We start from the raw sequence: 25,977 nt of genomic DNA, 5'->3' as shown, positions 1-25,977 counted from the left end.
TGGAACAAAACCAAGCAAGCACTGGAAAAAGGTAGCATTTGAATCAGGCTGTGCAGGATGGGCAAGATTCTGACATGGAGTTGTAGGAGAGAAGTCCTTCAAGACAAAGGAAATGACATGCACAAGGGAAGAAGACCAAGGCATATTCGGGATATGACAGTTTTCAGGAGCGCCTGATACATTTGGACAAATGGGAGATTAAAGCAGAAATGGAAATTTTAAAACCAAATCCAGCACAGCATAATAACTATTTAAACTTTATTGCGGGACATCGTTAAATGGGACACCATTGAGAGGTTCCTGGCAAGAATGGCAAAATCCTTTGAGTTAGGAGTTGTAATGTGACTCACTCACGGCCATCAAGCCGATTCAGACTCACAGTCACCCTCTGGGACAGGGGAGAACTGTCCCTGTGGGTTTCTGGAACTATAAATCTTTACAGGAGCAGAAAGCCCCATTTTTCTCCCATGGAGCAGCGGCTGTTCACTCCAAACTGCTGATCTTGGTTAGCAGCCTAACACGTAACCCATGCTGCCACCAGGGTTCCTTTGAGGGTGAAAGAGGCCCTAGCCAACAGCTGACTACTAGGGAAAGAAAGAAGGCTAAGTGAAGGTGCCGCTACAGGATTTAGGAAAATCACAAGGAAGAGTGATCTCTACAGAAGGGTAATACCCATTTGTCAATCTGACTTTTTGGAGAACTTTCAGCAGTCTGAGTGAAACGGCTGAGCAAACAGTTAAAAATCTAAGATAAGATGGGAAGAAAGTTCCGGGATAGAAATCTGGCTAATCCCTACACTTCTAAAGCAAGAGGGAAAAACCAGCAAATTAAGAAGAGACACAATCGTTGAAAAAGAAGACCAAAACCCAAATTCACTGTCATCGAATCAACGCCGGCTAACGGCAACCCTGTAGGGCAAGGTAGAATTGCCCTTGTGGGTTTCTGAGACAGTAAATACCTACCAAAGTAGGGAACCTTGTCATTCTTCTGCTGAAAGATAAATGGGTGGCAGTATTAAAGACATTAAAGGAGCGCATCAGCCCTGCCATGGGGCTCAGAATGGAGATGAGATCTAAGAAAATAATTCATGGATTTTCAATTCTCATGTTTATCTTCAAGACAGTTAGGTGTTCAAAAGGCAGACTACAAGAGGTTAAGAAATAAGTCATCAGGACCTAAGAAGGATCACATGGAATGCCCTTTTAAAAGCTGAAGAAGAAAAGAGAATTAGCATTAACAACTCAGTGAGATAAGGTATGAAAAGCCAGAATAAGAAAAAGTCAGAAAATATTTTTTAAATAGGCTCTGAAATAGTCAAACTAGACTATTTCAAGTACTAACACCGCACTTCAAAATATGTGGTTTAGGATGTGATAGCGATCTAGCTGTGACATCTGTCACCCCACTGATCGCCAGGGTTGATTCAGTTGATCCGGCTGGCCAGGCAGGTGTCCCCTTTCTCCCTCACGGCTCCAAGTGTATCTCTCCCAAAGCTGCGCACTCGGTTGAAGAGGACGACCTTCCCCAATAGAAGGTCAAGGGTATAGGAGCTGCTGTGCTCCCCTGCTAGAACCTCCACACAAGTCTCAAAATACATGCTTTAATTTCAATAATACAGTACAATTATTATCAGCTAGAATCTTTGTGACAACTAAGACCTAAGGTGGAATGAAGCACACACATTCCACAGCATCCAAAAGGGACAGAGGGGAAAATAAGGGTACATGGAATGCTGTCCTCCTACCCGGGGAGAAACGTCATACCAAATAAATCAATATAAAAACAAGCCTGAACTGGAAAACACTTCTTGAACTAACTACAAGCTTTTCTTTCTTGATGTGCTTTGTTTTGTTCTTTGTCAGTGGTTTCTTGTTGTTGTTTTGTTGTCTGGTTGTATACTGTTGCTTTGTTTTCCTCTGTCTTGTTTTCGTGCATGTTATTGTCTCCACAGGTCTGTCTAAATAAGACAGGCTGGATGAACTATCTGGAGAAAAAAAAAACAACGGGACCGACAGTTCCGGGGGGACTTGGGATAGGGGGAGGTGGGGGGGTAAGGAAGTGGTGTTAACAAACACAGGGACAAGGGAACAACATGGGAGCCAAAATGGTAGTGAGGGGGAGTGGCAGGCCTGGTAGGGAATGATCAAGGGTAAGATTACGCAAAAAAGAGGTATAGCTGTAACCCAGGTGGGGACGGAGCATGGTAGTAGGGCAGGAGGAAAGTCAAGGGACATGGAGGAAAGAGCTATGAGTCAAAGGGCATTTATAGAGGTATAGACAAAGACATGTACATGCAAATATATATGTGAGGATGGGGAAATAGATCTATGTGTCTACATTTATAGGTTTAGTATTAAGGCGGCAGAAGGACCTTGGCCTCTACTCAAGCACTCCCTCAATGCATGAATACTTTCTTTTATTAAATTGGCACTCTACAATGCTCACCCTCCCGACACAACTGCTGAAGCCAAAGAGGGTGAACAAGTAAATGTAGTGAAGAAAGCTGATGGTGCCCGGCTATCAAAAAAGATAGTGTCTGGGGACTTAAAGGCTTGAAGATAAACAAGCAGCCATCTAGCTCAGAAGTAACAAAGCCCACATGGAAGAACACATCAGCCTGTGCAATCACGAGGTGCCAAAGGGACCAGGTATAAGGCATCATGCAAAAATATATATATATAATATTATATAAAAATATATAAAATGGTGTGTGTATACACACACACACACCATAGTGAATGAAGAGGGAAGTGGAGAGTGGAGACCCAAAGCCCATTTGTCGGTCACTGGAGATTCCCTCACAGAGGGGTTTAGGAGAGGAGATGAGTCAGTCAGGGTGTGATGTAGTACCGATGAAGAACACAGCTTTCCCCCAGATCCTGGATGCTTCCTCCCCACAACTACCATGATCCGAATTCTACCTTGCAGGACTGGATAGGGCAGAGGTTGTATACTGGTGCATATGGGACCTGGAGGCACAGGGAATCCAGGGTGAACGATACCTTCAGGACCAGGGGTGTGAGGGGCGATACTGGGAGAGTAGAGGGTGAGTGGGTTGGAAAGGGGGAACCGATTACAAGGATCCACATGTGACCTCCTCCCTGGGAGACAGATGGCAGAGAAGGGGGGGAAGGGAGACTCCGGATAGGGCAAGATATGACAAAATAACAATCTATAAATTATCAAGGGCTCATGAGGGAGGGGGGAGCGGCAAGGGGGGCGGGAAGAGGACCTGATGCAAAGGGTTTAAGTGGAGAGCAAATCCTTTGAAAATGATTAGGGCAAAGAATGTACGGATGTGCTTTATACAATTGATGTATGTATATGTATGGATTGTGATAAGAGTTGTATGAGCCCCTAATAAAATGTATTAAAAAAAACAAGCCTGAGTTTCCTTTTCAAATAAGCAAAGAAATCTTTCACTCAAAATAGTTTATAAAATGGCTAAGAAATTTTTTTTCTTTTTTTTACCCAGTAGTTTTTTTTTTTTAATTTTAACAATTTATTAGGGGCTCATACAATTCTTATCACAGTTCATACATATACATACATCAATTGTATAAAGCACATCTGTACAGTCTTTGCCCTAATCATTTTTTTCTCCTCTTTTCTTTTTTTACATTTTATTAGGGACTCATACAACTCTTATGACCATCCATACATATACATACATCAATTGTATAAAGCACATCCATACATTCCCTGCCCCAATCATTCTCAAGGCATTTGCTCTCCACTTAAGCCCCTTGCATCAGGTCCTCTTTTTTCCCCCCTCCCTCCCCTTTCCCCCCTCCCTCATGTGCCCTTGGTAATTTATACCTCGTTATTTTGTCATATCTTGCCCTATCCGGAGTCTTCCTTCCCCCCTTCTCTGCTGTCTCTCTCCCAGGGAAGAGGTCACATGTGGATCCTTGTAATCGGTTCCCCCTTTCCAACCCACTCACCCTACACTCTCCCAGCATCGCCCCTCACACCCTTGGTCCTGAAGGTATCATCCACCCTGGATTCCCTGTACCTCCAGCCCTCATATGTACCAGTGTACAGCCTCTGTCCTATCCAGCCCTGCAAGGTAGAATTCGGATCATGGTAATTGGGGGGAGGAAGCATCCAGGATCTGGGGGAAAGCTGTGTTCTTCATCGGTACTACCTCGTACCCTAATTAACCCATCTCCTCTCCTAAACGCCTCTATGAGGGGATCTCCATTGGCCGACACTTGGGCCTTGGGTCTCCACTCTGCACTTCCCCTTCATTTAATATGGTATATATATACATATACACATATACACACATACATACACACACTTATATCTTTTTTTTTTTTTTGCATGATGCCTTATACCTGGTCCCTTGGCACCTCGTGATCGCACTGGCCGGTGTGCTTCTTCCATGTGGGCTTTTTTGCTTCTGAACTAGATAGCCGCTTGTTCACCTTCAAGCCTTTAAGACCCCAGACACTATCTCTTTTGATAGCCGGGCACCATCAGCTTTCTTCACCACATTTGCTTATGCACCCATTTGTCTTCAGCGATCCTATCACGGAGGTGTACAGTCAATGATATGATTTTTTGTTCTTTGATGCCTGGTAACTGATCCCTTTGGGACCACTCGCTCACTCAGGCTGGTGTGTTCTTCCATGTGGACTTTGTTGCTTCTGAGCTAAATGGCCGCTTGTTTATCTTCAAGCCTTTAAGACCCCAGTCACTATCTCTTTTGATAGCCGGGCACCATCAGCTTTCTTCACCACATTTACTTGTTCACCCACTTTGGCTCCAGCCGTTGTGTCGGGAGAGTGAGCATCATAGAGTTCCAATTTAATAAAAGAAGGTATTCATGCATTGAGGGAGTGTTTGAGTAGAGGCCCAGTACAACATGAGGTAAGAAATTTTAAAACAGTACTTTATAAGTGAGTTACACTTATGAGGACCCCAGCTGATGAATTTTAGCCCAAGAGAGGACAGATCCCTAGAAGGCCGCTTCTTAGAGACCCCAGCCGCAGGCAGAATGTCACCAGTTGCTATGACTGTCATCATAATCCAGTATTTATCAAGCCTTCCTCACTCTGTAGATATTCTTCCCCCACCCCCCCGCGAGAGCTATACTCAATCTGAAGTCTACCCATACAAGAGAAAAAATATCTATACTGTCGAAGAGATTTAAGTTAACATGCTAACTCTGTTCTCAACAGTTCATCTCCGTGACATATGCTCTTTGAAGACTCATGGTCCACGACTCCTTCCAAAAATTATTTCAAGGGTTCGCAAGAAATAAGTGGGGAAGCCACACCTTACTTGCCAATGTACCACTTAACATGCTTCTATTACCACCACACTGGTGGCATGTCTGGACCCATGTCCATGTTACTTCCTATCACTGGTTAAGAAAAAAATTAGAAGGCTATTTCTAGATCACTAAATTGTTAGGCTCCATCCAAAGTAAACAGCACGCTCTGCACAGACACCACAGGTCTTCTAGGAAAATGGTGGGGGAGATGACTGTGCAATGGAAAGGGTGACTGGACCAGACCAGAGGGAAAGGGGAGAAGAAGCTTGAGGAAAGCCTTTCCGTGGAGCAGAAAGAAAGCCTGCAGAGACCTGGAAGTTTGTCTTGGTGATGGCAAGTCAAAATTCTGTGATGGGAAGAAAAACATAAACTCGACATGTCACAGGCACAGTATATAGTTCCTGTTGTACTACTTGGGGTGGGAGAGGTCACTGGTCACCAAAAGTCAGGCAAAGCACTATGCATATGTGTCTGAATCAAAGCAAACACTGAGGCTTCATAATACTAAAAAGTGCCAGACATCATGGGCTCAATTGCCAGTCAATTTAAATTGGAAAAGGTACTAAGTCATGTTTCTCAAAATGGGTGATACCCCATGCAAGGATGGGCAGTGGAGGCGCTGCAAAAGTAGATACCTACACGTTATCCTGGATTACAGGTTGCAGTACAAAAATTTTTCATGATCAGGGGCGCACGGAGTAATTATTTTTTGCACAGAGGGTGGTAGACCAAAACACTGATCACAGGGATGCGTTGACCAGACTAGAGTTAGTATGCTAATCTGATGCACTGCCCTGTGTTTTTTTGTTTGTTTTTTCCTTTACATGTATCAAGTTGGAAAAGAGTAAAGCTTCAAACCCGTTCTTCCTGGTTCAGACAAGGCAGATGAAATGAAACCAAAACAAATTTCAGTCTGGGTGAAACAGAATGGTAACTGAACAGGGCGAATTATGGGTCAGAGCCCTGTTAGAAACTTAATCTCTACCTTAGAAAACAAGGACAGTGTGTGCACGGCATAGCAACCACATCTCTTGATCGATAGGGCCAGAAACAACAGTGCCCTGCTTAAAGGTGGTAGCTGACAGCACTGCTCTGAATGTGTGTCCATTTCCAAAGTCCTGGCAATAACCCAATCCCTGCATCAGGCTCCTGATGGGGGTGACTCCTTCTCTTCTAGGTCTTCCACTCTCAGGCTGCAACTGCTACTTTTTCCTATTTTATTTATTGCTCTGCTTCACTCCATTTTAAAAATTCAGGTCTAATCCCAATTTTGCTTCATGGGCCACAATTGAACCAGCATGAATTGGTTTTGAAGCCCTGGGAAAAAGCCCAGGGAAACGTCTATTTAATAGACTTTTGGCTCTCAGAAAGAAGACCTAGTTTTCCTTGGAGGCCAAATTTGGAACCATCCCATAAAGAAATAATGTTATTAGTCTTCCGGAGATTATTAGATGCCAAAGAAAGGAAGGAAACAGGTATAACTAGGCAAAGAAAAAACAAAAAGTTATGAACTTCCAAACAGAGCCTATGTAATCTTTGGAAGCTAGGACACAGTCTGAAAATATTAATTTTTCAATTATCTGCTGCAAAAGTTAAAGGGCCCTAGTGGCTTTGTAGGATAAGCAATGGACTGCTAATACAAAGTCAGCAGTTGAAATCCACTAGCCGCACCTCAGTAGAAAGATAAGGTAGTCTGCTCCCAGAACAATTGCCATTTTTTTAAACATTTACCATTGTTCCCAAAACAATTAAATTAAAATCTTCAAGAGTAGCTAACACATCTAAATTAGGCCAGTACTGTATTTACTGGGAAAGATTGGTAGCACTGCTTAAATTGACATGATCAAAAGTCTATAAATGAGATTTGGGAAGATGTCAAGGATCCAAAGCCCATTCATATTCTTCAGAGGAAGCTGACCCAAACATTGGAGAGCCCGTCACCATCTTAACAACAACAAGGTAAAAGGAGAAGATGGGTAGTGTGACCTGTTCTCGCTCTACAATGTTAGTTTCTAGTAGCCGTAAGCTTCCACATCACAGCCACAGTAAAACCGCAGGATCCCTTTCCCTGCAGCACATCATGCCATGCAGAGCAGACACAAGACAGGCTGCAGTTATCGTTTTTTTAAGGAGGAGGAGGAGGAGGAAGAAAGATAGCATGAAGCAAGCGCCAAAGGTGCAAGGCTGAATTGACTACATTAGCTTACCATATGTCTCGGATCTACTCTCCTCTGAACTAGACTTTGTCTTCTTGGAGGAGCTGTCTGCACAAGAGCGGGGGAAAAAGGAGAGAGATATAGAAAACATGGAGACCAATGTACAGGGAAACACTTCATGGGGGCAACAAAAAAAAGAATGAGTCATGATCCAGTTAAATCACGCAACACACGTATGAACATCATAGGTGACAGCACTCAGAATAGTCACAAACAGCACAGGTCATGACATATTTCAAAGATATATCAAAGGAAAGACAGTTCAATAAAAATACATTCAAACCAAACAACACATGAATAACACATGTCTACAGAACACATCACATAACTGGAGCGCTGACAAAGCACTAAACTCTGCAGTGACTTCATAAGAGAGCACTGTATAACGTGCAGCAGCAGTCTGTCCTCCGATGGGCACTCCATGGGTGAGGACCACAGAATTAACCTATCTAACCAGGCTACAGGCAGAAAACAGTAGATCCTAATTATCAAGCATATAAATAAAAGCCTCTGAACCCCATGACTTTAAAGTTGTCAAATTTGGTGTCAGCAACAAAAAAACTCTCTCTTACAAGAGAGAGATCCAGAAGTATCTCCCCCACCTCAACCTCAACTGATGACTGGCATTTCATCTTACCCACTACCCAAGAAGCAGAAAAAGGATTGGCTCTTCACTGATTACTTTTCCCTTTCTAGATAATATTTATAATACTTTTTCAGCCTTTTGTATCAAAAGCAGGATGTATTACCTCTAAATATAGAAAGCATACTTTCTTTTATATACTTAGAATTCCATTTCTAAGTAAAGATCGCAAAATGCAGGGATCTGAGACCTCCGCACTTATTCTTTGCCAAACAGGCGTACAAATGAATAAAATAGTGCGGCTACAGAAAAGCAAAGGGACCTCACAACTTTTACAAGTTAAATACTGAATGAGTTTACTAGGGGGAAGTTTATAAATAACAGGGAGGGCAGCTTTTAAAACAAAAGTTTAGATTTTACAAGCGAGAGCCAACCTCTATGCACAAAAATCAAGAAAATGAATCGTCACACCAACATAAGAACACTGGGAAAGAATCTGCACAACTGAGGCAGAAAGACACCTGAGTTCAGAGAACCTGACTGAAGACAAAGGCCCTCTATACACCACTTCTTTCTTCTACAGCAAGGCCATCTGTCATTCTGAAGTCTTGCTTTCTAATGCTCCAACTGGATTTTCTAATGCTTACCCAGTCAAGCTCTCATAACCTGGATTTTAGGGCATACCGCAGCCCCTATTTATCTTAATACTTTAGTCTGCGGTCTGATCAAACATACCAGTGAAGATCAAATTCTAGTATTCACAGGATTTTGAAATACATTATGTTCAAAAATGGCACATCCATAGTGAGAACTATTGGGTTAAAAGTTGGACTTCTTCAGAGAACAGAGGTCTCATGTAAGTGGGAGAGAGGGCGTAGAAAGACGAGTATTAAAACCGACCTAACAAAAAAATTTAAATATATAAATTAAAAAACCCTGACCTCACAACTACTTTTTGACACTACAGGTATTCCTGTAGTTGAAGGGGAGCCCCTTCTGAACTTTGCTACTCTTAATACTCTTTGGGAAAACATACAGCGGATTACCTGTGGGGTCAAAATCATGTGATGTACTGCGTTCAACTTTCTGCTTCTTATCTGTTGGTGACTCTCGGTTCAAAATACTTCCATGCCTGAATTTAATCAAAAAAATCAAATAAGAAAGCCATCACAATAACAATGTAGTTTAAACATTCCAAGTATGTTTTATAAAAAACAAACTGAGAAATCAGCTCGCCTTACACATTTATCGTAAACCCCTCCAATCTACATTTTGCAAGAAAATTAAAAAATTTACAACTTAGTCTCTGCTATATGCAACATATGGCCTATTTACTTGCTTATAAACCTTCTTGAAAAATAAATTAATTGAACATGCTTGAAGGATTAAAAACAGCATTAATCTTGCAGTCTTATTTTAGTCTTAGAAATAACTGCATGAGATTTTTAGAGGTTTTCATCGGTTACTCGCTCTCATTTCCATTTGACATCTAGTGAAACTGTGTCAAAAGCAATCTTACACATCGTCCAACCAGACAGCATGCATGGGAACAGCCAGAACAAAAACCTGTGGCAAGAGCTGCTTTAAGTCTCTCTGCAGTTCTAGCAAAGGAGCCTTGGTGCAAAGCGCAAGGTGGGTGGTTCAAATCCAAGAGCTCCTCCAAGGGAGACAGGTGAAACTATCTACTCCTGTAAGATTCATGGCCTGGAAGCACCTTAGGAGCCCTTCCACTTTGACAACAGGTCACTACGAGTTGAAATCAGCCGGAGAGTTTTATTTAGTTTGGGCATAGTTCGGGCACAGGAGTTTTAGTCAGACATCTCAGGCCCAGCCAACACTGATCGAGTGGTGCTATGACACCGGGTAATGGCTGAGCAACAAACAAGACCATGACAATCAAAATGCCACCAAGGCTTCCTTGAAATGTCAAGATCGGCACTGGGTATTCTGGATTATACTGTTGTTAGAAAATGATGAAAGTACCAACTAGGCATGCCATTTTTACCTACATTTGAAAGAAGGTTTAAGATCATTAAGATGCCAGAGAAGTGTTGAAGCACAGATACTGAGAGAAAAGCATTTAATATCTGCCGACCCGTGATTATGAGAGGCTTCCAAAAGTTCATGGAAAAATTCAATGACCTTTTAGTTCCATTTTTTCTGTGAGCTTTTTGAAGGCCCCAGTACATACACATGAATATAGGCACAGGCATATTTGACCATTTGCAATTGCTTCCTTTAATGCTGTAAAGCAATTAAGACTACACAAGTTTGCCAGAGTTCCGTAAACTACATATAATAGAGTAAAACTGGTAAATCATTTGCACTCCCCAAGCTATTCACAACTGAAAACATCCACAAGCAGATTTTTAAATTGAATCTCTTCAGAGGGAGTGATCTTAAGTATCAATTTGAACAAACTTTCAAAATGCTTAAATAAAAAACACTGAAAATGTTACCAAAATAATGCAGTCTTCCAGGAAAAATATGCAACACCTGTTACACTTTAAATTGGTAAACATTTTGAAATTTTGAACTACTTAGACCCATGTTTTCAAAGCCACAAAAATCCAGAACACTTTCAAAGGAATCAAATTAAAATTTAATCTAAATATACGGACTGCATCTGGACAACTTACCTTATAGGTTTTTTGAGAGGAAACCTGAAACAGAGAGAGGAAAAGGAAAGGTGAAGTTATTTCATTTGTCAGAATATGACATGAAGTTTATTCATTATACTAACTCAGAATAAGGGGATCTGAATCTTGGGCTCCCTTTTGGAAAACGAACCTCAACAAACAGGTAAAATAAGCTGATGTCATCTTTAATGTCCTCACTTGTAGGCACATTTATCAGGGCCCGCTGCACACAGACCTCTTTCTAAAACCCAACACTAAATTCACTAAAGGCTTCTTGCTATATGCCTAGCCCTAGTCTAAACTATACATGCATACTATCTCATTTAATCCTCAAAAATAACCCCAAGAAGAGGTATTGTTATTTTCAGTCTACTCGTTAAGAAATCAAAGGGAAAGAGGAAGGTTTTCCCATTAAAATAATACATTTTGTTTCTCAAGCCATATTTTTCTCATCACCTCTCTCTACCACCACCCAAAATAACTGGTTGCTGATTAATGTACTATTTTTCCTTTTAAAAAAATGGTTTTATTGGCATATAACTCCACTGAATCATTCAAACATATTAAGATTTGTGAAATCAACACCACAATCAATTTCAGAACATTTTCTGTTCCTACTCATTGCTATTAGTTTTCCATCCACCCCTGCTATGTCTCTAAACAATTCTCGATCTAGCTATTGCCTCTATAGATCTATCTATGCTGGATACAGAAAATCATATGAAACACAAATAGGAAGTAAACAAACCAAAAATAAACAAACATCAACAATTGGCTAAACAAAATACAGAAACAATAAAAAAGCAGAAAATATTAAAAACTGAAAAAACTGTAAAATGGGGTAAAAGGGTGATCAAATTAGAAAGCATTACATTTTAACCTAACTTCATCTGCCATAATCACCTTTCCAATATTCTCTGATAGCAAGGCTATATAGTAGATCCTTTCACTGTGGTCAGAGGAGGGTCACTGGAGGCTTCATCCATGTGGGCACCCTGCAAGTGGATTTGGGGTTTCCACTGTCGTCCACCACTTTGAGCTCTGATACCATTCTCTCCTTCAGAATTGAATTTTACTATTTAAAGTCCTTGGATCACACAGGCTGGTGTGCTTCTTCCACGTGGACTTGGCAACACTTCAAAGTGTGAGCCCCAAATCTATTCATCTATGTATGGTTTACTTATGTCCCTGATGTACTGCAGAGACATCACCTTCATTTCATGACAGAGAACATGAGTATCCTCAAGTAACTATATCTAGCTTTACTAGCAAGCATAAGTGCATGTAAGAAATCTAGATCAAAATAGGAGTACCAATAGTTATTAAAAATATGTTCCAAATGTAGGGGGCTTTTTTTCTTTATTTTCTATCTTTGATAGAAAACTTGATGGCATCTAACAGCAACAACAACAAAACTGAAGCAAAACAAAACAAAACCAACCCAGATGTATTACCAGTTGTTTTTCTTTAAAGAACTATTACTAGAGGTTTTGTGATATAAGCTTGACGCTACACAATAATACTAATCTAAGTCTAAGAGTGGTTTGAATTTCCTCCTATCCTTTTATTTTCATTTTAGATTCTCTCCATCTAAGGCATCTTGTTATATAAAATTTGTTTCAGTAGTAAGAATGGTTCTTATTATCAGTAAAATTTGATTTTTTTAAAAAAGGCTATTAGTAAAGAAAACAATGATATCCCAAAGACTATAGTTAGTAGGGAGTCACTCTTGTTTAAAACTTTCTCTAAAATACACTTTTAATGATAATTGTATTTGATTTCTACTTAAGTCAAAGTTGATCCACAGGGGGTAAAAAAAGAGAAACACCTAAAAACATCCCCAATAAACGATCACAACCTAACTCACAAGAAAATTAAGGACAACAGAAAAAGGGGTTCTGGGACATGAGGACACTGCTTTAGAACTACATGTGCTGACAAAAGGACCAAATCCTCAGAAATAGGAGTTCCTAGAAAACTCCTTAGTTTTCAGAGAGAATTTGTTTCTTTTAAATTGCAGATGAATGTTAAAATTGACATTAGAAAATTCTCAATTAAGCTTCCCCCAAGAAAACAGCTGCATCCTCAACCTCAGCCTCAGTGCCTCAAAGCAGCCCACCTCATCAGTGCTTGCACCAGGGACTGTGACACCCAGACGGGTTCAGGTACAGAATCCCAGAAGTTCTCGTACCATAAAGCAGCTCCTAGGGCTATTTTCTCCTATAAGGGAAAGGGAAAGGCCAGGAAAGAAGCGGACCAGGACTGTGAAGGTAGGGAAGAAAGACTGCGCCACAGTAGCACTTGTTTGTCATAATTGGGTTAGTACCTTCACAAAGTACAGGGCCATTCCTAAGATTAAATCATGTAACCCATCTCTCTTCTCAAATCACTGAGTCCCAGTTAAAGGGAACGGGTACAACAACTATGCACAGACATGACTGCAGAGACACCTGAGTAATGCCAAGAGCCACTCATGATTTTATGTGTCCTTTCCTTCTGCTCCAGCTAAGAAAGTCACCAAGAGAAGCCCACAGTTTTGAAAAAATATTGCCATCTCCTGAATATGTAGAGAGGGTGTAATCAGGTAGCAGGGGAAACACCGGGACAAGAGTTGTGGATTGCAGTCATCAGCCTATAGATGGTTATTTAAACTATAATCAGCATGTAAAGCGGAGAAAATAGCAAGCATCAAGCCCTTGGACAAAACTAGCATCTCAGTGACAGAGAACGTAAGTGGCAATTGATGAAGGAATGAAGATAACAAGTGGAAAAAGTGAAAGGGCTGTCACAGATGCCAAAGGAAAAAAAGATGATCTGCACCATCCAATGGAGCAGACAGTCAGGGCTGAAGATGAAAAAGGAGCCACCTCCTAAACAGCCATCAGTTCAACACTACTGAAACCAATTCTGTATTCTCCAGTCCCCTGCGCATGTGGAGCATACATGTGAAATCGAGGTAATCTCCTAACATTAGATATTTATGCAGGACAACCATATGTGAATGCAGCCAAAATCTCACTCACTGTCATTAAGTCGACTCTGACTCATAGCAACCCTATAGGACAGGGTGGGGCAGGAAAACCCTGTGGGTTTCCAAGACTATAACTCTTTAGAGGCGCAGAAAGCCTCATCTTTCCCCCTTGGAGTAGCTGGTGGTTTTGAACTGTTGACTTTGCAATTGGCAGCCCAATGTGCAATCCAGCCTATGCTGTTAGATATGCCTAATCACACTGCTTCTGGCTTCTGAAAATATGATAATGGGTAGTCAGTCAACAACGAATAACACTAAAAACCAAAGTCACTGCCATCAAATTGATTATGACTCACAGCCGCCCTAAAGGACAGAAGAGGACTGCCCCCAGTGGGTTTTTAAGACTCTACATGTGTATGGGAGTAGAAAGCTCCGTCTTTCTCCTGCAGCAATGAATAAAATTTGGTGTATGTGCCCTGGGTGGTACAAATAATTAATAATAAGCTCATGTGTTAACAAAGGATAGAGATCCAATTCTACCCTGAAATGTCGCAGAAGAAAGGCCAGGTGAATTTTTTTTGTTTTTAATCAGCCTTTGGTAACCTCACGGAGCATAGTTCTGCTCTGACATACAAGGAACTTCAGAAAGTTCATGAAAATTTCTCATTTTCAATTCAAATTCTCCACAAACCTTTTTGAAGCCCCTCATAAAGTGGGTTTAACACGAGTCAGAATCAACTCAGTAACAACTTGGCTGTGGTGTAGAACCATGATGAATACAGAAAAGGATGATCAGGAATTTGAATCACCTGGATCAGGCTAAAATGACCTTTACCTACACTCAGCATACTTGTGCCCCAGAAACCTTAACCAAGTAGAGTAGAATGGGTTTCTCTATGTGGCCTGCTGGCCCTTTGTTTGGGATTCTCCAAAAATGTCTGTCCGTCATAATCTGCAAAGAGATTGTCTGAGCTGCAATCCACCTACTATGATTGGTCAGTTGGGGATCCTACCAGGAAAGTCTATCTTAAAATTAGCAAGTTCCCTGCCAGAGCATACCCAAGGGATAATAGCATAAAGTGAAGAAGAATCTACCAGCAATGGATATGGAAAATATTTCTGAGTGTTCCTGGATCCAAGTAGTAGCCAGCCAAATTCACACACATTAAACCTAAAACTCCACTAAGATAAAGTGTTCAGATATGCAGCTCAATGCCATGGCTGCCTGATGCTTGGCTCCCGAGAGTAGTTTCTGGGGGAGGAGCAGGGTGGCGCCACTCGCAGGATGCACATTGCCTTTATCGGCTTGATGCAAAACAGTGCTGAAGGCTATTAGAATATAAGCGAAATTCTCTTCTGATTTTGCTCCATTGGTGAAAATGGGGACTAAGGTGGGTCGTCTTCCATAAAAGCAAAATGGCATTAAAGCGTGCTTTGAAAAACCAGGAGATACCTGTATAAAGAGCCAATCTCACCAAGGCTAAGTGGGGTCCCTCTGATCATCAAGAATCTAGAGAGAAGCACATCCTTTGGACTCAGGGTCCTCACACTGAGAAACCCCTAGACCCAGGTGAAAGGGCTGTAACACTGAGCTGGTGACAGGGAGATGGAGGGGAACTAGAGATGGGGGTGGTGCTGGGTAAGCTAGTCATCCCACAGAGCAACAGTAGCAGGACACTCACAGGCCTAGGAGAGTCTAGCTCACAGCAGAGACTGACATAACACAAGCAGTAGCAGCTGAGGGGTCTACTGCTGGTGGCAGTCAGGGAGGGAACAGTGGGGCCACAGACAAGCACAGCGGACCGGAACAGTGGTGGCAGAAGCCTCCACCGACAAGCTAAGAACTGCATCGCAGAGATGGGGCCAGCTAAGACAGTGATATGGGCCATGCTGGACCCCAAAATAGCAGAAGTAAACTCCCGGTTGAGCTGAGAGCTGAGCAGAGAAGGGAGTTTGTCAAGGGTGGCGAAGGGGACTCTCTTAGGCCTGGACACACCGCTTAGGCTGCCCATCAAACAATCCTACCTTGAGAGCTGTCATGGCACGAGCTCAAGTTTGTCTTTGGCTAAGAAATGGCCTACTATGCACAAGTCACTCAGGTAGAAAAGGAGAAAGTACATACAGCCATGCCAGACCTGAGCTATGCTAGTGTCACACCTGCTGAGAGCAAGAACAAAACATTTGCTGACACCTAATGCCTCGCTTACCCATCCAGGGGCACAATAATGGACACTGATTCTTTGGGAAGGTAGATTTGTCCCTATTCTACACTGTTAAGTAAGGCACACACAGGAGTGGAAGAGAGCAGCTCCCTCTCATCTGTGCCCCTGGTTTACTGGCCCTGACTAACATGAAGTCACTTGGCTCAAACAACTTGCTGGCACTCAGTGGATTCCGATTCACAGTAATGCTACAGGGCAGAGTGGAACGGTTTCTGTGAGTTTCCACGCCTGTAAATCTTCATGGGAGCAGAAAGCCTCTTCTAGCTAGGGTCACAGTGGTTTTTATTAGCTTAATTAAATTTTGTTGACCATACTTGGCAGGTATCAGCAAACAAGCTTATTACTTCCTCATCGCCTTTAGAATTATCAAGAACAAATAAGGCATTCTGTGGGCTGGATATTAGTAAAGTTTTTCATTTATCTATTGCTATAAAATTTAAGCACAGGCTTAAAAATCTAAGCTACTCTAATATAAATATCAATTAATTTGCCCTAGTGCTATATCATTTTTGAAAAATTGCAAACAAAATAGCGAAGAGAGCATTTGCCTGCAATGCATAAGAGCCCTTAAGCATAGGGATTTATCCCAAAGTGCTGACTCCAGCTGAACTATTAATTCAATCTTTAAAGCTCTGGGCAGAAAGTTATTTACAGAACCAAATGTAGTAAATAACCCTATCAGTCCCCCAAAAATAGTAAGCCATAAATCTTCTCACCATCGGCAGCTTCTAAGTGGTATACATCTCAGTCACTGGAAGAATCAGAAATTACACAAGAGGTCCAAAACTAAAATCCAAACACCAGAATCAGAACACTCTCTACAGGAGCCTTATCAGTGTACTCTTTCTATTACGCTCTGAATCTCAGGGGCCTTAGTGGTGCTGCTATCTGATAGATCGGCAGGTCAAATCCACCAGCTGCTATGCAGGAAAAAGAGGTGGCTGTCTGCTCCTGCAACGATTTACAAAGCCTCAAAAACCCTTTATAGGGTCGTGATATGTCAGAATTGACTCAGTGACAGTGAATTTGAGTTTTATATAAATCCAAAGCATAAAAAGTTGTTAGCAGAGCTGGCAACAAAGTATCAGTTATAGCAGAAGGCCTGTAGAGCAGAAGCTACCACTGGCAGATGCCTCATGGAGAATTTTTCATGTGTTACTAGTGTTAAATCTCTTGACTCTGCAGCTCAAACCACAGAATGACATGGTCCAAGGAGCTAGTTCTAATGTAAAAACGAAACCACTAGATGCAATATTGGATCTCAGAGCAATTTTGAAAAGAGAGTTGAATATACTGCTGTTTTTAATGAAAGAGCCTTGGCGGCTCAAGGACAGGCGCAGCCACTCACCAGCAGGTTGGTGGTTCAATCCCACTCAGCAGTTCTCTGGGAGAAAGAAGAGGTGACAGGCTTCACAAAGAAGCCAAGCAAATCCTCGGGTGGCTCCACTCTACCATAAGGGGTCGCTATGAGTCAGAGCCAACTCCATGGCACCCAATATTTAAGGAGACACACATCACTGAACCCTACTATCACTGCTGGCTCTCATGGAATCAGCTCCCACCTTCATAAGACACTGTATTTATCCAATAAAGTAAAACATTTGGCATATCATTTTATATTTTAGTTTTACATTTCAATAAAATTCTCTGGCTCAGCTTGAAAAGTAAACACTATATGCTAGAACTTGTCTCAGTGGCATTGAAATGCAAAAAAAAAAAAAAAAGCACAAGGTAAAAGCTAACTAAAACTTTTTTTTCTAGAAGCACAATTGTATCTTTTGGCAAATTTCCCAAAAGCAGCTTGTCCCAACAAATTTTGCACAGTTCTTCTCACTTCACTATATCAAACTTGAACCTGTACTTGTAATGTAGTTACAATGAAACCTTGGTGGGAACGATACCCATCCCAGCTTATGGGTCCCCTTTCCCTTTTCACTGTCTTCATCAGACTATCTTGAGCTGGGAAAATGTGGAACAGGATGACGACCTAAACTCTCAACACATAAAAATCACTGAATCCAGTTTATTGCATATATTTGCTTAATCTGTTAATAGCTCTTTTATCAGCTTAGATTAGATGGTGCTGAATGAGATCAGGCTATTTTGCGTATCTCACTATACTCCTTTCTGACAGTTCAGCCTACCAGGTTCTTAGCAATGAATAGCATCTTAAAAAGAAACCATATATGCGATCAACTGTGATGTTCATAATCTCAAAGGAGGGTTATGAATTAACTCTAGAGGACATATTCAAGGTGACAATTTTGCATGTTGTTTACAAGAAAATGGAAGTCTTAATAAGCTGTTGTACAATATTCAATCTCTAATAGTTCTGGTCGAGGGTGTTAAAATAATCTAGAGGAGATTTACTGTTTGATTTGTCAAAGTCAGCCCAGGAAACAAGAGACTTTTACAAAGTTGAGTCCCTGGAGGTGCAAATGGTTGCCACAACTGGCTACTAGCCGAAAGGCTGGAGGTTCAAAGTCCAACCTGAGGTACCTCAGAAGGCCTGGCAATTTCTGAAGAAGTCAACTGGAACCCTACCAAGCATAGTTTGACTCCAAAACACACCAGATAGTCACCATGAATTGGAGTTGACATTAGCAATGGTTACCTAGGGTCTCTAGGGTAATGGTGAGTCCCTTGTAGAGCCCCTGCTTCCCGTGAAGAAGACTGGGGTTCAATTCCTGGTTGTTGCTCCTCCTGCAGGTCCCTGTGTTGCAGAACAGGTCTCAGCAGTGCTTCCAGCCTAGAGAAAACGGTCTGGTAATCTACTTCTGAAAGCACTTTATGGAGCACACAGTTTTACTGGGGCACAAAGAAGTCGCCAAGGGTTGGAGACAGCTCAACAGCATCTGGCCTGGTGGTTTTTTCTAGGAATTACTCATTATGTATAAGTCTCATTCAAAAAAGTCACCTTCATTGAATCAATTCGGAGGAGAACAGCTCCTATGGGTTCCAGGCTATACCCATGGAAGTTGACAGGTTCCTCGTTCTCCCACAGAGCGTCTGAGGGGCTTGAGCTGCTGATCTCCGGGTTAGCAGCCCCACAGATGGCCCATGACGCCCCCAAGGAGCCGAGTCCTGGTTTCATATCCCTACAGTCACGGTATCTTCCTGGGGAAATATGTCTCCATAAAGTTTAGAGGCTACAGGCATATAGAATTTGATAAAGATAAGACTATTAAAAATAATTCAGTCAAAAGCCAAATGTCATTATAATTTAAATCTTCAGAATAATAAACCTACGTCCACAGAAACAATATCCTAATTTTCTTCCGATAAATTAGTTTTCATTAGAAATACTTTTACTGCCTGTGTATGTAAGAAGTTCTCTAATGAAACTTTTGGTTTTATATTAAAGATTTCTCATGATTGTTTGTCCTAGTATCAAATATTAACAATTCCTTGATTCCTCTTAGCTATCTATCCACTTTATCATTTAAACACACACACACACGTGCACACACACACACACCTCTTCTACTGCTAAACCTGAATACTTCAAATCCTTCAAACCACATAGAAACAAGATCTCTCAACTTAAACAAAAGGGGTATGAAAATGAGTTGTACGTAATGCCACTTCACAGTTTGAAAAAAATCTTTCTTGACACAAAGCAAAAGGATTAGGGTTGGATCTATTCTTCTTACTATAAATGGCTCACCACAGCGCAGAATTTGGAAGGCTAAAAGGAATGGGATATTTTGATGATTTTTATATTCTTCTTACATCATGAGAATTAAAACGTCTATAAAGTTCAAGTTCATTTCAGAACTCACAAACATTCTGTTCCATTTTCTCCTGGGTCTGCTGAAAATGTGACTTATCCTATCTTGACACATAAGATGATTGGCAATAATAACTTCCAAAAAAGATCTGTTGCTATTTTTACACTTTGAAAATAATTCTTATTTCTCAAGGGACAGAGGGAAAACATGAGCTTCTCAAATGTAAAAGTTTCCTAAAAATCCATTGTTTCTTCTACCCTGCTGAGCATCTTGTTGTACATGCTGATGTGCGAGCTGCACCATCTCCTGTGTTCCAATCTTTTGTTTGTTTGTTACCTTAGGTTGTTTGTTTTCTTAATGAGTTTGGAAAGTTCTTCATACATTTAGGATGCATGTCTTTTCTCATATGACATTCATAGATTTTCTTGCAATACTGTGATTTTTTTAATTTCTATTGTCATCCTCTAGTAGTGTCCCTCAAAGAGTAGACTGTTTTGCTTTCATGAGCAACAATTATTCAAAAACAAAGATGAAAAGATAGAGAAACAGGGAAACTAGAACCCTAGAAACAGAGCAAACAGAACACAGAGAGAATGATACATAATGTGATAAATGTTACTAATGTCACAGAACAATTTGAGTGGAAACTGTCGAATGAGAACCTGACTTGCTGTGAAGAGTGGTTTAGAAACCAAGATCTGGGTACAAAATGTGATCAGAGTTACTAGATGTCACTGTTTCTTGGTTTTATAAATGGATGGAATAAGGAAAATACACACACACACACTAAGCTATTAAGGAGAAGGCTTCAAGAAGCTGATGGGAATTTTCCATTATCTTTCCATTCCATTTTTTTACAAACTTCTTGGAGCCCTTTCATATGCACACACACATATATAATTGTTTCTGTCACTAGCCATCAATAAGTGTGTGTATGTGTATTGAGGTAAACAAGTTTGTATTTATGTCCGATTCTAATCCAAACCAAGTTCATACTTTTTTTCCAGTTACTTACTCATATTGATGTTTTGAATGTTAAACCAATCTCAAGCTCCTAGGATATACAGTATTTGATTTAATATAAAATATTGCTTATAATATTTACATCTACATTCATACATTGTTGATAGAAAATGTTGGCAAATATTCATTCACTCAATATTCTTTAGTTTGTATAAAACTGGTATACTATTTTCCTTAAATGTTTGATAGCATTTACCAGTGCTTGTAGTTTTTCTAGAAGCCCTTGGCAGCACAGTGTGTTACACACTGCGCTGCTGCCCACAATCTCAACAGTTCTAAACCACCAGCTTCTCTGCAGGAGAGAGATGAGGCTGTCTACCCCAGCAAGGATTTATAAAGGTAGTTTTAGTCTGTCCTACCAGGTCACTATCAGTCACAACTGCCTTGATGGCAGCAAGTTTGTATTTTCTGTGTAGAAATATTTCTAACCAGAGAGACGGTTTCATTAATAGATACAAGGTTATTTGAGTGATCTATTCTTTTTTTTTTTTTGAGTGATCTATTCTTCAGTGAGCTTTGGTAATTTGTTTTATAGGAAATGCTTCCATTCCGTCTATATCATTGGATTTACTTCCTTCTAGCTAGCTAGCTATAATTTCGGCAACAGACCTCTAAAAATGTTGAAGAGCAAGGACGTCACTTTAAGAACTGAGGTATGCCTGACCCAAGCTCATATGCTTATGAAAATTGAACAATAAGAAAGGCTAGATAAGAATGGATGCACAGAAACTGTGGTGCTGATGAATATGAAAACTATGGACTGCCAGGAGAACAAAGAAATCTGTCTTGGGAGAAGTACATCCAGGACGCTCCTTAGAAGCACGGACAGCAAGGCTCTCATGTACTTTGGACAAGTAATCAGGAGAGAGCAGTCTCTGGAGAAGGACATCACGCTTGGTACAGTAGTGGACCAGTGAAAAAGAGAACCCTGAGTGCGACGGACTGACAAAGCAGCTGCAACAACAACTCAAGTGTAAAGACTGGGAGGCTGGCGCAGAGCGGGACAGTGTTTCATTCCATTCTACCGAGGTTGCTATGTATTGGAAACTACTCAGTGGTACCTAACAATAAAGCAGCTTCCTTCTGGGGAGGGAGGGGGAAACGGGGCTGATACCAAGGGCTCAAGTAGAAAGAAATTTTGAAAATGATGATGGCAACTATGTACAAACATGCTTAATACAATTGGTGTATGGACTGTATAAGCTTTAAGAGCCCCCAATGAAATTATCTATTAAAAAAAAAGGCAGCATCCTTCTGACGCTGTGCAATCTGCAGTGACGGCGTCTCTCTGTTCCTGGTATTGGTCATGTGTGTCTACTGTGTTTTAGCAATTATACTGAACCAGTAGAAAGAATTAGTTTTTAGTTTTACTAATTTTCTATTTTATGTCTCTGATTTTGACTCAGATCTTTCTTTTTTCCTAAAGCTTCCCTTTTGTTTTAATTTGCTCTTCTTTTTCAAGTTAAGACAGCGGATATAACTACTTTTTGCCTTTCTTCTGTTCTAATATTGGTGTTTAATGTTGTAAATTTCTAAGTAATTTAGTAGAAATTCACAAATTATGATGGCTGTATTTCCATCCAGTTCAAATACACTTTTCACTTCCTTTTCGTCTTTTACCTCTGGGTTATTTAGAATTGTGTTGTTGAAGTTTCCAACTATTTGGGGATTTTACAGAGGTTTTTAAAAAAACTAATTTCTAATTTAATTCCATTACGGTCAGAGAACATACTTTGCATGACTTGAATCCTATTAAATTAGTGAGATTCGTGTCCCTGATTATGATCTGTCTTGACAAATATTCCATCTTCACTTGTAAAAAACAGAACATTAAAAGTGCGTGAAGGGAGACGTCAGATAGGGTAAGTCATGATAAAATAATAATAATTTATAAATTATCAAGGGTTCATGAGAGAAGAGGGACAGGGAGGGAGGGAAAAAATGAGGAGTTGATACCAAGAGCTCAAGCAGAAAGAAAATATTTTGAGAATGATGATGGCAACAAATGCACAAATACGCTTGATATAATGGAATGGATGTATGGATTGTGTTAAGAGTTGTATAAGCCCCCAATAAAAGTATTTTTTAAAGAAAATGTTTAGAAAATAATTATGGCAACATATGTACAAATATGCCTGATACAATTGATTTTTGGATTTAAGAACTGTAAGCCCCAATAAAGTGATCTTTAAATTTTAAAAAATGTTCTTAAAGTACATTCAGTTATTGAGCAGAGTGTTTCATATATGCAATTAATTGGCTGCTACTGTTAAATCTTCTATATCGTTGGTGATTTTCTACCTACTTTTTCCCCTAATTATTTAAAAGGGAGTATTGAAGTTGCTGGTCATAATGGTAGATTTAGTTTTCCTTTAAATTATATCATAAAAGTTTACCATATAAAATTTTATCGGTTTTAATGAATTTTTAAGCTGTTATATAAAGCATGTTGAATGATTCTCTTTTTAACCGACTCCTTTATCATTGCTGTGCTGGAATCTACTTGGTCTAATATTAATTTTGTTAGTCTAGCTTCCTTTCAGATAGTTACAGCATAGTCTATCTTTTTACATGCTTTCACTTTTAATTTACGGTACTAAAAAATGTTTCTTATATATAGCATGAAGTTGGTCTTTATTATTTTATACAATCTGGCAATCTCTGTCTTTTAATACAGCTGCCATAGATCATTTACCTTTAAAATATGTACTTATTGTGTTTTAGGTGAAAGTTTACATAGTAAATTAAGTTCCAATGTAAGAATTTGTATACAAACAGTTTGAGTCATTGGTTCTAACTGTCACAATGTGTTCTCATTCTCAAAACTTTGATACTGTAGCTTGCCTCCCCCTCTTTGCCTTCTCATTTTTGCTTTTGGCTAAATGGTGACCCTCTAGTCTCACGTACTTATTTAAGTACATTATCCATGGATGATAGCGTTTGTTTTATAAGCCAATCTATTGTTTGGCTGAAAAGTGACTTCAAGAAATAGTTTCATTTCCAAGTTCAAAAGGTATCCTAGGGCAGCGGTCTCAGAAGTTCCTGTAGTTCCTCTCATAAGCCATTTACCTTTAGTAGGACCATTTAATGTGGTAAAGTGTTAAGTTTTCCATCTTGCAGTTTATTTGCCTTATCGAGGCGTCCTGGTGGTGCAATGGTTAAGCACTTGGCTGGAAGCTGAAAGATGGGTGGTTTGGACCTATTGAGCAACTCTAGAGAGAACAGACCTGTCGCTATACTCTTGTAACAATAACACCTAAAACCCCCTAGGGGACAGTTCTACTCTGTCATATCGGATCACTATGAGTCGGGAGTAACTCACTGGCACTTAACAATAACCACATCTATTCTTGGCTCTCCTTTTGCAGTTTTTCCTGCTTACTTTTGGATTAAATTATTTTAACTGATATATTGAACAATAATCTGTTAACTTGTGTGTCTCTTGCATTAGACCTTAAATTATCTGAATGCAAAGATCACGTTGCATTTAACTTTATATACTTACTAACTAGCCAGTACTCAGCATTCAGTATGCATTTACTAAATGAGGTCACTTATTCAACAACTTTGATTGAGGATCAGAAAGGAACTAAGTGATTCTCGATCCAGAAACCAAAGCCTTCCTTCTAAGAGAACCCAACTCTTCCTCATCTATTGACTAGACTACTCCTGTGAAACCTTGCTGACTCCGAAGAGGCTGACCCAGTCTGCAGCAGAAGAGATGGAGCTTTTCCGCTTAGTGGGGATTCCTCCTTGCTAAGTGATTGGTTCAGAAACAGCCTATGGGAATGAAAACAAAATTTCCTGGAAATACCTGTGAAAGAAGCAGTTCCTAACTCTTATGGAGGCAGAGCCACACGAAACGTCTTTCCTTCTTTCCCACTGGGAACAAATGAGAAAGCCATTAGAGCTGACCACATCTTCAAGTAGCTCCAAGCAATCACCCTTAAGTTTTAGTTTGGGGAGAGAAAAAGAATCTGGGCCCTTGAGCCAAGTAAGCACTAAACGAAAAAAAAAGAAAAAAAAAACCCTTAAGTCTATCCCTGGAACTCCTTCTTTGGGTATGTATGCTTAAGTCAGTTTGGCTACATGCAGTCAAATGCAAACTAAGTTATACAACTGCCAACCTATGCCAAGCAGCGTTCTTGGCACTGGAGATTATATAGCAGTGAACAGATTAGGTCTCTGCTCACGAGCAGCTCACGTTCTACATACTCCAATGGACAGAATATAAACAGAGTACACCAAGTCGTTTCAGAGACTGCTAAGTACTGTAAGGAAAATAAAACCTGAAATTGTGATGAAAGCAGTCAATCGTGTTCATTCAAAGCGGGCCTCGAAGGCCCTTGAACTGAGACCTGCAGGAAGTGAAGACACCAGCAGTGAGAATCTGGGGGCCAAGGAAATAGCTGGTCCAAGGACCAGAAGGAAGAACCGTGCGATGATGTAGCTGAGGAAACAAAGTTCAGCGCATCTCCAGAAGGACTAAGGGAGCAGTAATGAAAGGAGATCAGGGAGGCCCACGTCTTACTTCTATACCTGCTGTGGCGCCTGAGCCCCTGACGGTGTCCAGCTTTGCGTGTCTGCCCAGGGGCAACAACAATAAAAGCTTATCAAGGCTGCTATACATCGAGTTAAAGTTCCTCAAAATCCACGTTAGGTAGCACAAAGTGAAGCTGAAAAGAAATGGAAGATGTGAAGAACAGTTGCAGGAGCTAAATGAACTCTTCAAACCTGTCACTGCTGCTCAAAAAAACAAGCAAAGGTGCAGATCCCAGATCCATGACATGTGCATTCTTCAAGCAAGGACAGTGCACTGAAGGAAAGTAAGCTTTCTCATGACGACTCTGGGAAGAAAATGTGAACAGCAGTGTTTACATGGATGTAAGAGATGAAGAACATGAAATAGATACACCATGGATAACTGAGATGAGGGAAAAAAATGGAAGAAGTAGTGAACAAAAAGGACAGCAAGGCAGGAGAGAAATTAAAAGAAAAAATAATATGCAAGCATTTCCTTGAAGCTATTGAAAACCGTCAAGAATTGCTGGTTTGGGGCATGCCCGGGAGGTGGGGAAAGGTGTATGCATCATCATGCACTTCCCCTGTGGATCCACGTTGAAAAAAGATAAAAAGAAAGAAGAACAAGATGAAATTTCATTAGAAGATCTCATTGAAAAAGAGCAGTCCAAGACCCCAAACAATCACACCAATGCGAACGAATGGAGTCAGAGTGAAGACCTGTGGCAGTTACATAATCTGACAACCTGCAAAGGGGTAGAGATTAGCCTGTGAATCAGGTCAATGAGGC

At 40.5% G+C, this 25,977-nt stretch overlaps 1 protein-coding gene and 1 pseudogene across 4 annotated transcripts in view; one reads left to right on the top strand and one right to left on the bottom strand.

The window, feature by feature from the left end:
* The window catches only part of ARHGEF12 (Rho guanine nucleotide exchange factor 12), a 185,412-nt gene that overhangs the window by 84,653 nt on the left and 74,782 nt on the right, over positions 1–25,977 (bottom strand). The window contains exons 2-5 of one of the 4 annotated variants that reach the window (XM_075546721.1): positions 18,527–18,661; positions 10,720–10,743; positions 9,127–9,212; positions 7,489–7,545 (exon numbers count right to left, since the gene is read on the bottom strand). In XM_075546721.1, the coding sequence (XP_075402836.1) occupies positions 7,489–7,545; positions 9,127–9,212; positions 10,720–10,743; positions 18,527–18,661 (302 nt within the window). The remainder of the gene's footprint in view (positions 1–7,488; positions 7,546–9,126; positions 9,213–10,719; positions 10,744–18,526; positions 18,662–25,977) is intronic. The other 3 variants (XM_075546722.1, XM_075546723.1, XM_075546724.1) reach the window with 3 other exon arrangements.
* Positions 21,284–25,961, top strand: LOC142444317 (zinc finger CCCH domain-containing protein 15 pseudogene; annotated as a pseudogene).

This window comes from Tenrec ecaudatus, chromosome 4, assembly GCF_050624435.1.
Source record: "Tenrec ecaudatus isolate mTenEca1 chromosome 4, mTenEca1.hap1, whole genome shotgun sequence".
NCBI lineage: Eukaryota > Metazoa > Chordata > Mammalia > Afrosoricida > Tenrecidae > Tenrec > Tenrec ecaudatus.
Note: the sequence above shows the minus strand (reverse complement) of the source record. Positions and strands in the feature narration are given on the sequence as shown.